Raw genomic sequence first — 13,225 nt, 5'->3', positions numbered from 1 at the left:
ATCTGCTTTCATTTGATTCACATCATGGTCTAATTGGCTGTTAAAAACAGATGAAAAGGCTATTTTCACCACGGAAAGACCAAAACCTTCATTTGAAGCTTCCCGTTTTTTGATATTTTCAGTTTCTCCAGCACTCATCTTCGGGTCTTTTGGCCTACATGATACCAAGCGGAAAAAAACCATTTTTTGGTCTTTTAAACTTTCTGTAGACCAAAAGACGCACTGAAAAGACACGCCAAATATCACCTTAACTTTGATCCATCTTTTTCAACATATCTTGTTAGCGCTATAATTGGATTGGATTTAGCTACACCTGAATCTATTCCGATTATTGAAAGTTCAAATTGGTCCCATTCTACTTTACATCCATTAAAATAAATAAAAATAAAAATTACTTATTCTTCAACTTATACATATATAGAAAAAGGTATATAAATATAAAATGTTATATATAAAATATATATTAATGCATTATTATATATATTACATATCATGGGACCCATTTATTTTGGATCGGATGAGGTCAAATCCGCATATGATCTGATTATTAAATTGATGTGATTTTAACATTAATCCTGAGATAATCGGATCCAAATCAGCCTTATTCATGTTCTAATTCCTTTAAACTAGGGGTGATCATTTCAGCCCGACCTGTACAAGTTAGGCCTGAAAATTATAGATTTGGGCATGGGTTTTGTGTTCAGGCTTGAGCTGAACACACACACACACATATATATATATATATATAAGGTTCAAAATATCGACACGTATCATTTCGGGAGCTCCTCGATACGCCCCTAAAGAGGGTGTCGAGTTTTTGACCAGTTTAGGGGGTGGAGGAGCCTTAAACTAGCCCCCGTTGAACCGGTTTTGAAAAAATAAAAAAGTAAAAAAAAAGTATTGATATAGCCTGATACGCCCCTACCGACATATATATATATAGAGAGAGAGAGTGAGAGAAAGAGAGAGAGTACACATGTTATATTATATTACATTATATATATTTTATATATTAATATTATAATATGATACGCATAATTTATATTATGGTTAATATTTTATATTAGATAATGTATAAAATAAATTTATATGCATGCTATTTGTCTTTTATATGTATAATGTTTTATATATGAAATACATAATTCGAGAGTCATGACCACTCCGGCCCAGGCCTGTATAGACCTGGGCTCGGGCTTATATTTCAAACTCATAACCCCAGTACAGGTCGGGCGTGCAAAGCTTGGCCCGCCCCATGATCACCGCTACTTTAAACTATAAAGCAAAGCCCATACAACAATGCAAAGGAAAACGCGAACGAAAGAAGCTACACTAATACACCACTCTCGTCTCAAACAAGTAACAAATTGCAACTTCTCCATTTAAAGTCGTCCCCCAGAAGCCCATATCTTTAAACCAGGTGGCGTTTGGTGGTGTGTAAATATCGTGGATGGGACCATTTTGATCCTGTCCATGGTAAGATATGGTGTTCTGCTATGTGTGGGCGGTCCCCGTCTACAAAATAGTGTGGACAGGGATGGGGCTACACCCCAATTTATTGTTCACGTATTTTCTTGTGGATGGTCCATACTATGGTGTGGACAGTTTGTGGGAAGGTTTCAGTGTAACACACCTGTGTTACATTACATTGGTCCAATTACTCCGATGATTATCCTTTTCCACTATTTTTTTCATTATTTAAATATTATTTTTTAATATTTAAAATAATACTTTTTAATTATTTAAAAATTGCAATTTGATGTAGCGCGACCTGACTGCTTCCTGCTGGAGGATGATCTGGATTCCAGTCGGTTGGCGAGATAGGTGGATCTGCAAGATAAGACCAGAGAACCCGGGGTGGCTAGCCCGGCGAGGTTGATTCGATGCTTAAATTAGTAAGTTTGTTGCGAGCTGAAGTAGCTTTTTGGAAATATAGAGAGCTAGAGAGCAGAGAAATCACGCGTACCTTATGCCCTCGGGGTTGGAGCCTTTATATAGCTGAGTCCTCGCAGGTTTTGCGGATCGGTTTCGAGATCTTCGTCACGATGGGATCCGTTTCCACTTTAAATAGAGGATAATGCTACCAACTGATAAGGCTTATCAATTCCTCCCGAACCGGACGGGGAGGAGATAAGGCTTGCCGTTATGCGGCATGATCCCGCGAGGTTCGGGGTCTGTTAGAGAGATTTCCTAGGTTGCCACATAGTGGTCTGGATCGGTATCCCTGAGCTGATACTTTTTAGTTCCAAACTGACTAAATGTCAAGGTGCCTTAGGACCGAGGTGACTTAATGCCGAACTGGTTGGGGGTCCGAGCTCAACTGTGTTGCCACGTAGTGGTCTGGATCGGTATCCCCAAGCTGATACTTTTTAGTTTCGAACTGACTAAATGCCGAAGTGCCTTGGGACCGAGGTGGCCTTGTCCCGAGGTGACTTAATGCCAAACTGGTTGGGGGTCCGTGCTCAATTGTTGCGAACTAGGCATGTCGGGCTGAGTTGTCATCTCTTGGTCAGGTCGTGTCCACGTGTCCCCTTTATACTAAGTCGGGCCAAATCACCCTTAATCACAATACTTGCCAAAATATTATTTTATTGATGCCTTTTTTTTCAATTTATTTACTATATAAAATGTAAACATTAAATAACATGATTGAATATATAGATCTCCTATAAAATATATAGGAGATATGTAGAATCAAAAAGTGTGATATGAACTGATCCACACCATACCATTTTAATGCCACTATAAATATGAACTCATCCCGTCCACACAATCTATTCACAATTAGACCTGTTCATGGGCTGGGTAGCCCAATGGCCCGGCCTGCACCCCGGTTGGGCTTGGTCATGTAATTAGGCCCACGGGCCTGACCTCAGGCCTAACATAGTAAGCCCGACTGTGTTACAGGCCGGGCTCGGGATTTGTCAAAAAAGCCCGGCTCGACTCAACATTATATATTTTATAAAATACATAATATGTATTTTATATATTATATAAATATATAAATAATATAATATTTATTGAAATATATATATATATATAATTTAATATATACATTTTTTAATTTTTTCTTTATAATTTCTCTCTCTATTCAGCCACTTCAGTAATAGTAACAACATGGACTAAATTTCGGGCTCGGGCCCAGGCCCGGACTTCGGGCTTTTTATGAGGGCCGGGCTTGGGCCCAAATTGTAGGCCCGATGGTCGGGCCGGGCTCGGGCTTGGACCTTAGAAAAATCTATTAATAGAGTGAAAGCCCAGCCTGAGTCTGGCCCGACCCGGCCCATGAAAACTGTGGATTGTAGTGTGTACCTGTCACATGGTGTAGGTGTGATGCGGACAAGTACACCCCCCTCAATCTATGTTTAAGATCAAACTGTCTAGAATGTATCATTGAGTGAGAGCAGCCACATGGATTTTCTTTCCGGCCTCTCTCCGGAGGTTCCGTTGTTTACCATCTGCGTGAATTTCCTACCGTCGATTAAGGATTATCATTTCGTGTTATTTCTAATTCCACGCAATGCACATCGGATGATCGGAATCATTGGCCGGAAATGATCAAGCCCTAATATACCTCCCCTCCAATTTGCAAAATTGCAGGAGAATTCATCCTTTTCTTTGCCACGTGTCCCTAACAGTCTGTATCATTTGTAATTTTGGAAAACAGAAATTCTTTGGATGATGTATCAACCGAATCCAGAATTCCAGATCTGAGTTCTCAAAAAATTAATGTGAATAATAAATGCAGCTTGTTCAAGTGTTACTGTTATGGATAGATTTCAACAAGCCTATGATGTGCGGAGTTTGATACTAACAGATCCGCTCCCATATCAACCTCCAATCCTATCGGCCAAGAGGATGAGATTCAAAATGAGCGGTTCTGATCTGCTGCGCGGTCATGAATGGCCTACAATGGGTCCGGCGCGTAACCCAACCACTGTTTAAGTTTTAGAACAGAAGACTTCCGAGCCCCCCTTGACGCATAAAAATGGCGAGGACGATTAGAATTTGTAAGAGTCATGTTAGAAGAGCAGCTCTGGTTTGGTTTCTCTCTGCTCTTCTGTTCTTTCTGCTGTTTCGAATGGCCGTCCAATCCTCATCCCAAAATGATCGATTTACTGATTCAGGTACTTGTAAGTTTCCCTTTTCAGATTTTCTGATTGGTCTGTGAAGTTTAGAGCTTTGCACTTGAAATAGTATTTTAATAGGAACTAGTCTATGTGCTGTAAATGATAGCTCCATCCTAACAGCTTCTCTTAAGGTTGTTGCTTAACAAGTTTCACGTTTTAAACTCATCAGAATCCCCCAGTTTGAATTCCGAAAGGTCGAAACTGTACGATAAAATGGCACGAGATTTGGATGAACATGGAGCGGTTTTCCTTCGAGGCGGAGAAACTTCTCAGTCGTTATCCATTTCTGATATTTTTTCTCTCAAGGATGGGGCTGTCACTCCTATACTTAAGGTTGTAAACTTGAAATAAGAGGAAAAAGAAAAGGGAATTAGTTAACCTCATTAGATTGCGTAAGTAACCTTAATTATTTCACCAATATCGTAATTATACTATTTCTTTATCTTCTGTTTTTTCTAAACTTGTTTAGGCTGCAAATCCTCCTGTTCGAGCTAATGTTCTATACATGAGTCCAGAATTCTCGGTTCCTATCTCGTAAGTTTATCTTATTCTTCCCCTTATTGGATTAGTCAATTACCGTGTTCATATGCCAAAATTTAAACTTGTGCTTGCATTGCTTGACATTCATCAATATGTCAATCAGTAGCAGCCCAACTTTTACATTTCACATGTCTCACTCACCAAAATCAACCATTCGCTAAACTAGCAAAGACATGAATAGGGAATGCATTGTCTGATTACCCATAACACAAACATGTTCATGTATGTAGGTATGTGGCAAGAACACAAGGATGAATACCTCAATCTTTTAATGGATCCAACTTAAGATGTCAACAGGAACAGAAATTAATAAACTTGATGATGCAACAATTTAATTCTACACTAGTTCTTAGGTTGGAGGGAGAAGCTCTGTTGAAAGGTTCTAGAAAATCTTTAGTTGGATTGTCATAGTATTTATGTTCTCTTTTTTATCTTGGAAATCTCCCAGCTAGGGCCCACTGTGTGGCAGGTTTTCACCTTGCAAGTAAATACCTGGGCTAGATCGTATGATTTTAGATGCTAGATTTGTGATATCAGACAAGAAGTGGTGACAATTATGCAATAATAGATGACTAGGAGAAGCCATGACCATGGCGGTGAATTCAGATTAAATAGTAATTAAAAGGACCAAAGATGCTTGAAAAATGATTATTCAGATAAAAAACAAAAAGATAATGATGAGGAGATTGATACCATGGCTCTATCCCAATCCTACAGGATTTTGTCCTTCCATCTTGATATCCTTAGGTTGATTGGCAGTATGTCTAAAAATGTACCAGCAAAAAATCCGGTGTAATGTTTTGCTGATTTTCATTTCTTGGATTTATAATAATAGAACTGATTTAATGTGCTTTTTAGTTTCTTCTGTTTTCTTCCTTTTGTTCTTTAATCTACTGATATTGAATGTTGCATGGGTCATACTTGCATCCTTGGCTTGCTGCAGGCAGGCTGTAAGGGATGTATTTCTTCCCTACTTTGATAAAGGTGATGTGTCTTTCCATTTGGACGATCTTTTCACTTGAGTGTTGTAGTTTGAGACTGAAGGTATATAAGATTCAATTGTTACTGCTTAAATAAAAGATTGGTTTAGGTTCAGTCACAAGTGAGTATTCTATTACCCGCTCCTGAACTTTTGCCATTCTTTCTTTTATCTTTCTCTTTTCATTCATTGACATTCTTCCTCTTTTCTTGGCCAGCAATCTGGTTCCAGAACTCTAGTTTATATCACTTCAGTATGTTTCATGCCTCACATCATATAGAACCTGTTCCTGCTACAAATGATGAGGTATTTGGGTATTCTGAGGCAACATTTGCTTAGTCATGAATAATCATCTTCACTACATTGAAATCTCTGCCATATTTTGCAAGATTGAGGCTGAAGCAAATGCAGTTAAAGCTGTTGCAGAGACCCTTTGCCCGCTGAAAATTATCCTAGATAGAGTGGTTTTAACTTCAACTGGTGTGCTTGTGGGGTGCTGGCAGGTACCTCCTAGTAACATGAATTCCCTTTCTTTTCTGTAAGCTGTACCAACTTTCTTCCATGTTTTGTTATGGCGAATGATACTGAGTTTTGAGGCTGTATATAACAAAGGTTTCATTTCTGAAAACTTTGAGCCACCAAACCCTGAGGGGACACCACTAATCATCAAAAGCTTTAGATATACATTGCCTTAGCAATTTTTATTTAAGTTCCTGTCTATTGTTTAACTTCTGATCAAAATTCAAATGAAATTAAGAAAACAGAGTATGCTTTTCATTCACTGAGAAGGAGAATAAAAGGGGCAGAGCCCTGAGCCCATGCTTTTTTCACAGAGGAGAATAAGAATAAAGGATGGAGCCAAGAAGAAGAAAGAAAGAAAGAATAGGGTGATTCCCCAACACCCCCTTGTTCTGTTCTCACGAAGAAGTGAAGTTTTTCAACATAAAGGGAGAAAACCTAAAGAAAGGCAACCTTGTTGAAAGTTTATTAAGACGAAGAGTGAAGAGTGGCCACCACTCTCTGCAAAATCTTCTCTTTGGATGCCACCTTGTTTTCAAAAATCCTGAGGTTCATTTCCTTATGATCCTCAATATTATTAGTGGTGTGGTACTCCAAAGGATCTTCCTTTGTCTGTTTACCAGTTAGTAGCTCCCCAATGGTTCTTGGATGGACCACTTGTAAATGTTTCCTTTTTGGCTATTACAGGTCTACTATAAGGTGTTTTCCTCTTAGTTGTTGGGAAAAAAAGTGAAATATATGATTCTTTGTATTTTGAACATCAAAACCTTGCCTCAACTTTTTTTTTTTTTCTTTTTGGGCTACAAAAAACCTGCCATACCTTGAGATATATGTTGAAAAGCCTTGCCTTATCACCTTTCAAAACAATGAGGCCAACCTAATTAGTGGGTTTGTTGTCCTTCTTCCTGAAGTGACAACTTGGTTCCTTCTGTAATGAGACCTCCTATCTGAACTTATGGGCCATTTTTTTTTGATGAATGAAAATAATTTATTAAATCAGAATATAAGGCAATACAGGAAACCCATGAAGAGGCACGAGCTGTTACCTCTTCTAACAAAGTATTACATCAATTAAGAACCGGATAAGCAGAAATAAACAGAAATAAAATTACATAGCAGCCCAAAACAAATGATCCCTTGAAACCCCTTGCTTAGCTAGTCCATCCGCTAAGGAATTTGCTGATCTTTCTACCCAAAGAGAGGTAACTGTCATATTTCTTGTGAGCCAATTGACTTTCCTCAATTGATAACAGCTAAAGATGCTGAACTGAAAAGCTTATTGCTTTGTTTAGTGAATAAGTTTTAAGGAGGTTGTGAACTCCTTAATGGCCGAAACTGAAGTTGGGTAGATAACTATACCCTTGAAAATTTTATTATTTAATTACTTTTAAAATTAAAAGACATTATCAAACAGCCCCTTTGATCTGTTACACTGATGTTTCCTCTTGGCCCTGATTATCAGATATGTTAATCTGCTTCAGTGTCCCTAGATCACATGGTTGCAGGCATCTATCAGATTGCTTCTTAGATTCAAGATACTTTGACTTATCGATGTGACATTTATCATCTATAGTTAACACCTAGAATTGGGCTAAGATCCACTTGAATAATCTTGGCCAATCAAATTCAAAAAAATAATAGATATATTTCTGGTCCTTGGTTTATCATGATAATTATACTTGTTTGCTTCTGTAGGTGATCTCTGGGACAGATCCCATGGTTATACGTTTAAAACTGAGAGATAGTCTTCCACGTGCACCTCAAAAGCAACTTGTAAGAGTTTGAACTATCTAATTTCATTGTATGGTTGCATTGTTTCAATAGCAGTTCTATGTGGTCAACAGATGGACCACAAGCAGCATTACAAGGATCTAGAAGTAGAGATAGTGCTTTTGTGGGCACTGGTTCCACTGTTTGGTGGATCTCACCTAACAAATATGTACCAAAAACTAATCCAAAATTCCAAAGATAAGTATATGACTATAGATGCTATTTTTTGACCATTTATTGAGAATTATTGTTGTTTTTTTTTACCGTCCAAGATTGCTAGTGCACTAAGCTTTGAATCATCCTAATGGGTTAATTTTTGGCACACCTCTGTAATTGGAGCCTTCCAATGGGAAGTTCTCTGCTAATTACTAATTGTATTCATGTGACCTGGACTGGATGAGTGCTATTCTGATTTACCCAATTGGTACTTTAGGCTTTTCTCATTATCCTTTCTGGCTATTTGTATATGAAGTCTCTTTCCCGCTGCTAACATCTCTCCCCCTCACTTCTCCCCCCCACCCCCCCACCACACACACACACACACATGTATGCGCACATAGGGGACAGGTCTGCTAGTTAGGATGTTTGGTGAGAATGTATAAATCCTATTCTTGTCACCCTCTTTTCATAGGGAAGTAATGAGCTTAAACTCTTCCATGTGGCCCAAACAAGTCCTTGGGTGGTGTTTTTCTCTTAATTAAAATTGAAAATTTGAATGGCTTGTCTTACTCAAGGAAACATCCAAGACAAAGTGGGGGTAGATCTTTTATGTGGCCAATCTAGATTTCTCCTTATCCAAGGGATGGCTTGAATTAACCACAAGATTTGCCCATGTCGCAGAAATAGGTAGGTTGTTAGGATGTTTCCCTGATTGACCTGATTAAGAAACTATTATTCCATTTACATATACGTATAAATAAAAATGTGTATTGCTTTCCATGCCTACAAAAGAAAGTTGCTGTGATCACTAAGCATTACTAATGTTCTTTTTGTGCTGTAGTATGACCCTGCTTTACTTCATACCTCATTTGCTCGTCTTCTGGGTCACCCTAAATTTTCTCCTGAGGTAACTATGGGAAAACTATTGGAAATTCTGCTTGATATGAATATAGAAACACAAATATCTACTGAAACAGGCATCTTTGTGCTTTATCATTAGTAAAACTCAGATTTGGCTATGAAGAGCATGAAGGAGTGTGTTTTATTATAGCTTGTACTAACATCTATGTATTAAGCTTTATTCCAAGTGCATGAGGTCAGAAACATGAATCCTGTTTCACCACTCCATTCCATCCAGGGGCATTCCACTTTATTAAGGGTTCTATATGATATATAGATATGCTTAAGGATGACAAGTGTTAGTCAACAAAATCATGCAGGCAGGAATTATAAAGGTAGTACAAATATGTTTTATTTCATGGCGGACTCTCTCTCTCTCTCTCTGAAATATAGAGAGATATGCAGAAAGTGCGACATCTGTGTGAAGTCTTGGTTTTTAACCCCTTTTAACTTAAGTACATACTTTAATTATTTGTTATAGAAACATGATATTATATAAAAATCTACATATCAAGCCTCTTGATATACATGTCTAAAATTTGTCCAAGATACAAATGGGTATCCATCTCCTAGCCAAGGTTTAAAGTATTAGTGTCAGTGGAAAATACTGTTCTTCCAAATATAGGGAAAATGTTGGAAATGTTGAAAGTATTGTATGGAAATATTGTGAAAATTATAGACATAGTGGAACACTGTGAAATATGCAAAAATATAGAATGATGTTTTTTGAAATGATAAAATAAACATAGGTACACCCTTTTAAATTATTATCTTGTTCCAAAGCATAAAAAAAAGCCAAGAAACCAAACTTAATAGACAACTGAATTATTTTATCTTACCTATGAAAAAAAAAATAATACACTATGAAGTTGTCCTGTAAACTTTAAGACTGTGTTTGGTTTGAAGGAAAAGGTAGGGAAACCCATACAAAACTGTGTAGGTTTCCGTACCTTTCCCTTCCTTTTCCTTCAAACCAAACACAACCTAAGAGTCAAAACGACATGATAGAGTTCAAGCAAATTTTAAACCTATAAAAGTGCAGATATTTTTAATAGATCAACCAAATAATCTATTATATGGAAAAACTAAGATTTAACTTCATGTCTGAATAGCTGATGAAAAAAACTTCATGTCTGAATAGAATTTTGAGTTGGCTCAAAGTGGTAATCATGTCAATTACATGGCCAATAATACTGCTACTCCACATATCTACAATATTTTTGCCAACTTACATTAGAATACCAACTCTTGTGGATTTGTACTCATATAGCACCAATTGTTTTCACTGGGGAATATGCCAATTTTGGTAATCTTTTGTGTTTTGTACCCATGGAAATGGAAATGCCATAGAAAAAATAGGAAATAAATGGATATTTTATACCATGCATTGAACATAACAGAATGGCGAAACAGGATTCATGCAACCCATATATTTGGAACAAGGCTTAGATGATGATGATGGACATTTTAAACCATGCCCAATTTGCATTTTGTCTATAAAAATTATCTTGTTATTTTTCTTGTTTATCATGTGCTCTTTTGGTATGTAGGAGCTACAAAAGCATCCTGATGAACTCCAATTCTTCCATGAACTGGTTACCTGCTTAAATAATAAAGTTCGTGGATTCGAGGTAATATTTAGTTTTACAGTTATAAAATATACTTGGAACTGTTGTATGTAGAGGAGTACTTGAATCAAGATAGGAGGGTGGAAGAGGCTGTGCTCTTTGGTGCTGTAATGAGGAGGGTGCATAGAGGTGGTTTGGGAGCTTACAACTTGGAGAAGATAAGGGAGTTTTGAGTAGTCATTACCTTTGGTTCTAATAAAGGAGCTCCTGAGGTGAAGAATATGATGGAATTAAGTAGGGTGTTTGAGAAGGAAGTTCAAGTTGGTTTCAATCTGGGACAGTTCTTTCTGGGTGGAGAAGAATTTTCTAGAATAGCTTGGAACTAAAAACTAGAGAGAGCACTGAAAAGTCTGTTTCTTCAGGGTAGGATGGCTACAGCTATCTTTCTTTTGGTCAGTCATACTTGTAGTGTGTTGGGTCTGCCAGTTGTGAGTGGATAGGTAGTTGGATCTGTCTGATTTTTGGGGTTGATAAATCTTTGTGTTTTTATGTTTGTGTTTGAGGAGGCCCTTGTTACAGTCCATTTTGTTTTGTGGGTGCATATGTATTAGAGTTAGTTGGGTGGTGAGTTCTCTGGTATTTGCAATTGGTTGAATGGTTATTCTGCATGATGTGTTTTATCCTATATGTTAGAGGTGTCTATGTGGGGTGCTTGGACTGCAAAGCCTGAATACTCCTTTAAATACTCTTCCTTTTCTTTCATTAATTAATTGTCTTTTATATTATCAAAAAATTATAATAATTTGACTGAATCAGCTAATGGGCCTTCCTATCCATTGCATCTTTTCTAGTGATTAGAAAACTATCCTGAATGCGTTTTTTTTTTCCAAAAAAGGTTCAGCTTTAGACATGTTATTGGTTCAAAGGAAATGGTCCTTGCAGATGTCTGCATTTATGACATTTCTATGAATTAATTGTAGTTGAGGCCTCTTCCCAATTTGATGCAAAGGCTGATTAGTTTTGGATGTTTATGCTTATACAAACATTGCTTTCTTGGGTTTACATTTGGCTTACAAGCTGGCAGCACTTTTGTGTGAATCATGCAGGCCATTGTTTCCGAGCTCTGGTATGTGGAGGAATTTGATGTGCTAGCACTTGCCTTAAATGGTAGAATTATGGCACGCCGTTTCCATATGGGCTGCTAAAAAATTTGACAATTTGAGAAATACAAGATGAGGCCTCCCCGTAAAATACAAATACTTGCGCAATATACAAGGTTGGATTGAGACTTGGTAGGATGTATCAACCATCAATGTAGCCACAGTTTTTCCCCCCTCCAAGATTGTATTGCCTCTGCCTATGTGATGGCTGATAAAGTGAGAATAGTTGGGGGTTGTTAATATCTTTGTTTTTATTAAAAGAGACTATTGTAAGAGCACGGGTGCTACTCACGTGTGCATTTAAAGTATTAATCATATATATGATATATGGCATTTGGATTTAACTTTTTTGATTTATAGCATTGGCTTTATATAGTAGATAGATGAATTGGAAGCCATTAAAATTTGGTGATGGTATTGAAGATGCCACTGGTAGAGTTGATATCTAAATTAGCAAATGACCCATGCTCAACATTGAGAAATTATTTTGATTAATATCTAACAATTTTAGAAAAATAATTTCCATTGTATATTATGTATATTTAAAATATCATCGGCCTTTGTTTGGTAACTTATAATTTGATTTGAGTTCTTTATATTTATAATAAACCATTTGGGCGTTGTTTAAACTTTAAACAGTTCCTAATGTTGCAGAATTATTTTATTTAGTTTCTATTTTGTTTGGTAACTTCTTGATGTTTTGATCATTTACGCAACAAAAATGATATCTTATTTTCCATTTTTTTTATTTTAGTATTTAATCAAAATAAGGAAGCCTTATTTGGGGCTAAAAGAATTTTGAATCTCCCTTTTTCTATTTATTTTAGGATAAATTACAGACAACCACCCTATTCAAGGGGTGCTAACACTTAGCCGGTTAGCCCTTGAACATTGTTTTGTAACACCAAACTTCTATATTCCAGCATCTTGCTTCTAATCCACTAATGGGGCTGATGCCTTGATGGTTGTACGCACACCATTTTTACACTTAAATCCAGTCCTCCACCAATCAACTTTGGTGTTTTAGCTATTTCACCTTTTAAGGGCATTTTAATCATTATTTTTTTTTCAAGCTTTATGGCTTCGGGCTTCCCCACCTCTTTGAGGAAAACCCAGTCATTTCAGACCCCTGAACTGGATCCCAGTTCAGTGACCTGACCCAGAAAAAACCTCCCTATTGGATGAAAAAAGCCCATCCATCCCTTTGAAAGGGAAGTCAAGTCGGAAAAACCCTAAGTTGGTGTTTGGCATCGATGCCATTTTCTGAGAAAATGGTGGGTGTCACATCAGAAAAAGTGGTATTTCAAACAGCGTCCTCTTGTTTGGTATCATTTTTCTAGAAAAAAAAACATTGCTCCAAATCACGCCTTGAAAATCGGAAAAGTGGTCCGGAGCAAATGCCAAATTCAGTATATGTTTGACATCAATGCTAGAAAGCTAAACTAAAGCAAATTCCAACCACTTCAAAACTAAGGGGGTGTTTGGTACGGTGGTGTCTTGTTG

General features: G+C 37.2%; 1 protein-coding gene across 2 annotated transcripts; it reads left to right on the top strand.

Annotated features, from left to right (window-relative positions):
• Window positions 1-3,401: 3,401 nt before the first annotated feature.
• LOC104597305 (uncharacterized) lies at window positions 3,402-12,076 on the top strand. Of its 2 annotated transcripts, none has more exons than XM_010258774.3 (10): window positions 3,402-4,124; window positions 4,297-4,460; window positions 4,597-4,661; window positions 5,611-5,651; window positions 5,864-5,952; window positions 6,036-6,149; window positions 7,861-7,938; window positions 8,936-9,001; window positions 10,545-10,625; window positions 11,669-12,076. In XM_010258774.3, exons 1-10 carry the CDS (start codon window positions 3,986-3,988, stop codon window positions 11,765-11,767), a joined length of 936 nt encoding a protein of 311 aa, XP_010257076.1. In that variant the 5' UTR covers window positions 3,402-3,985; the 3' UTR covers window positions 11,768-12,076. The 2 variants fall into 2 exon arrangements, with proteins under 2 accessions (XP_010257076.1, XP_088758184.1); XM_088902058.1 differs by having other exon boundaries at window positions 3,990-4,130.
• Window positions 12,077-13,225: the final 1,149 nt, after the last annotated feature.

The sequence above is a fragment of the Nelumbo nucifera genome, chromosome 3 (genome assembly GCF_055504915.1).
Source record: "Nelumbo nucifera cultivar China Antique chromosome 3, China Antique-T2T, whole genome shotgun sequence".
In the NCBI taxonomy this organism is placed as follows: Eukaryota; Viridiplantae; Streptophyta; class Magnoliopsida; order Proteales; family Nelumbonaceae; genus Nelumbo; species Nelumbo nucifera.
This window is presented reverse-complemented; position numbering and strand designations above follow the sequence as displayed.